The 3,025-nt window shown below is 55.4% G+C and overlaps 1 protein-coding gene across 1 annotated transcript; it reads right to left on the bottom strand.

Moving 5' to 3' along the window:
- Nucleotides 1-463: 463 nt before the first annotated feature.
- On the bottom strand, nucleotides 464-2,339 carry LOC136360816 (basic salivary proline-rich protein 4-like). The gene is made up of 2 exons (XM_066318437.1): nucleotides 2,333-2,339; nucleotides 464-1,761 (listed from the first exon to the last, which is right to left on the bottom strand). Exons 1-2 carry the CDS (start codon nucleotides 2,337-2,339, stop codon nucleotides 464-466), a joined length of 1,305 nt encoding a protein of 434 aa, XP_066174534.1.
- Between the last annotated feature and the right edge of the window lie 686 nt (nucleotides 2,340-3,025).

Genomic DNA, 3,025 nt, shown 5'->3' with positions numbered 1-3,025 from the left:
TTTTGTCCGATCAGATTTACCGCAAATTGCTTCAACTTCCATGTACTCAAACCTGTTACAATTCAGCTTTGTTTCAGTTGGCGTTAGGGAAGTTGCAAAATCCATTATGATTCTGCTTTGACTCGGGATTAGTGTTACTTTATTGCCTCTGCAGGTAGTTTCCTAAAAAGCCGCCAGTGGGGCACCCAAATTTCTGGTCTTGTACATTTTTGTACAAAACAAGGGTTTCTTACCGCCCGCTCTTTCTCCCTGCCACTGCAAACGCAGCGGTCACGGCCAGGGGCGAGGCCAGAGACAGTTCTGTCACCTGAGGCATGACCCAGACCTCTACTCACCCCAGCTCCGGGTGCTGCGCCGTGGATGTAGTTGTAGCATCTTCCCAGGATGACTTCTTGCAGTTCTTAGTGGCCCCCTGTCCTTTCCACTTCAGCATTTTGGGGACCGGCCTCGTGCCTCCCGTGGGTCAGGAGAGAGCGCAGCACGACGGCGAGGGACGAGGGCGGCCAGCAGGAACCCGCGATCCCCCACCAGCCAGGACCGTGCGCTGCCGCATGCGGGCAGAGCCTGCTGCAGCGGCATCGCGCCGAGCGGCGGCCGCAGCTGTCCGCCGCGGGACACTGCGGCCACTGCGGTCACCCCGCGCCACCCCGCGGGGCCCGGGAGGCCGGGCTGACCCCTCCCGGGCCGGGTCAGCGGCCGACGGCAGAGCGGGGGCTGTCCGGGGAGAACTGGGCTGTCCCGGGAGAACTGGGCTGTCCGGGGAGAACCGGGCTGTCCGGGGAGAACTGGGCTGTCCGGGGAGAACTGGGCTGTCCGGGGAGCGCTGGGCTGTCCGGGAGACCGGGCTGTCCGGAGCTCTGGCTGTCCGGGGAGAACTGGGCTGTCCGGAGCTGGGCTGTCCGGGAGCTCTGGGCTGTCCCAGGATCTCTGGGCTGTCCCGGATCCCTGGGCTGTCCGGGAGAACTGGGCTGTCCGGGAGCTCTGGGCTGTCCGGGGAGCTCTGGGCTGTCCGGGGACCGCTGGGCTGTCCGGGAGCTGGGCTGTCCGGAGCTCTGGGCTGTCCGGGAGCTCTGGGCTGTCCGGGGCGCTCTGGGCTGTCCCAGGATCTCTGGGCTGTCCCGGGAGCTCTGGGCTGTCCCGGGATCCCTTGGCTGTCCCGGGATCCCTGGGCTGTCCCAGGATCTCTGGGCTGTCCGGGGAGCTCTGGGCTGTCCAGGATCTCTGGGCTGTCCCGGGATCCTGGGCTGTCCCGGAGCTCTGGGCTGTCCGGGGAGCCTGGCTGTCCCAGGATCTCTGGGCTGTCCGGGGAGCTCTGGGCTGTCCCGGGATCTCTGGGCTGTCCGTCCCTGGGCTGTCCGGGAGCTCTGGGCTGTCCGGGAGCGCTGGGCTGTCCGGATCTCTGGGCTGTCCGGGGAGCTCTGGGCTGTCCCGGGATCTCTGGGCTGTCCCAGCTCTGGGCTGTCCCGGAGCTCTGGGCTGTCCCAGGATCCCTGGGCTGTCCCGGGAGCTGGGCTGTCCCGGGATCCCGGCTGTCCGGGAGCTCTGGGCTGTCCCGGGATCCCGGGCTGACCCAGGAGCACGGTCCCGGCGGCGGCCAGCGGGGCTCGGAGGCAGGGTCCGGACCGCGGGCCGCTTCCCCGCGCTCCCGCCCCGCTCCGTCCGGTTCCGCCGGGTTTGAAGCCAAACGAGGGATTTCGGGGCTCGGGCGTGGAAGTGAGAGCCTGGATGCTGTTTGCCCTCTGTGCGCTACTTTGCCGTGACCTCCCCGAGTGTAAATTTCGGGAAGTTATTGGCGGTACGCAAACAACTGAACCCCAGGAAATAACTCAAAGCTCCTGGAGTCGTTCAAATAATTGCAGTGACATGCTCCATGTTATGTGTCAGTAAAAGATGAATTCAACCACCTCAGTCTATTTGCTCTAAATTAATTGTTTTGTACAGACAGGTGTTGAATCTGACTTAACCTAAGGCAGGAAGGCAACTTCGCAGAATCAACTTCACAGTAGTCATAAAAACATAGTTTATCAACACACAATGGTTATTTTACTTTCTCTCCCTTGCCCGTAGGCTTGGATGCGGTGTCACAGGGATTTCTAAGACAAGTGTGAGAATTACAGGTGTGTGAGGCTGCGTGAAATCATCTAAGGAAGCATTAAGGGTGCTGCAAGAGGATGTTAGTTCCTTACTGTACTCTCCAAAGAGGACAATTCTACATCCTAGTCAGAAAGTCAACACTGAATAAGACTCAAACCTCAAAATCTGAACAAAAGAAGCTATACAATTCCAGGAATGTTGACTATAAATTTTTCATAGATATTTAATAATTGCTTACCAAGCATCTGGTCTTTAACAAATTGAAGGGATGAAGGGCACTTGTGACACATCTCAGCCAGGCCTGAGCAGTTCTGAAAGACCTGAGAAATTAGTTGCTCTGCCCAAAGTGCAAGTCTTTGGTCAAAGTGGTATGCTAAAGTGATATGCCAAGCACATAATATGAATTTTTCCAATTCCATTTCCCCAGAAATCATGTGAACCTTACAGAACTGAAACCCTCAGTTTTAAAGTGAGATATCCAGGCTGCCAGACCTGACGTGGCAGGCAGTTATAAAACAATATCATCTCTTCCTAAGAGAGGACCATGGTTGTTCTTTCTATGCCACTGTTTGTGCCCCATTGCCGATAGTGCACAAAGTGCAGGAAGATCTGTAGGAGACAGTTCAGTGAGAATTACTCATAAAGTAAGTTCTTCCCCATATCCTTTCAGTAAGTATGTGGGTCTTCCTTGATAGGCTCCATTGATTGTTCTTTATTTTCACCATCCTGTAAATGTGAATGCAAGGTATTCACAGCTAGAACTGTGAACTATTTTACTATATACACATACAGAAAGTTGTTGAATTTCATTGTTTTGTTTTGTTTTGTTTTGCCTGCTGTTTTCTACTTTGGTAGATTTTAGTTTCATTAACTAAGAAAATATCATGTCAGGAAAAGCAGCTAGTTATCCTAAGCAGTTTATGCAGTAACA

The sequence above is a fragment of the Sylvia atricapilla genome, chromosome 4 (assembly GCF_009819655.1).
Source record: "Sylvia atricapilla isolate bSylAtr1 chromosome 4, bSylAtr1.pri, whole genome shotgun sequence".
Taxonomy (NCBI): domain Eukaryota; kingdom Metazoa; phylum Chordata; class Aves; order Passeriformes; family Sylviidae; genus Sylvia; species Sylvia atricapilla.
The sequence above is the reverse complement of the archived record's forward strand: the minus strand, read 5'-3'. Positions and strand labels throughout refer to the sequence as shown.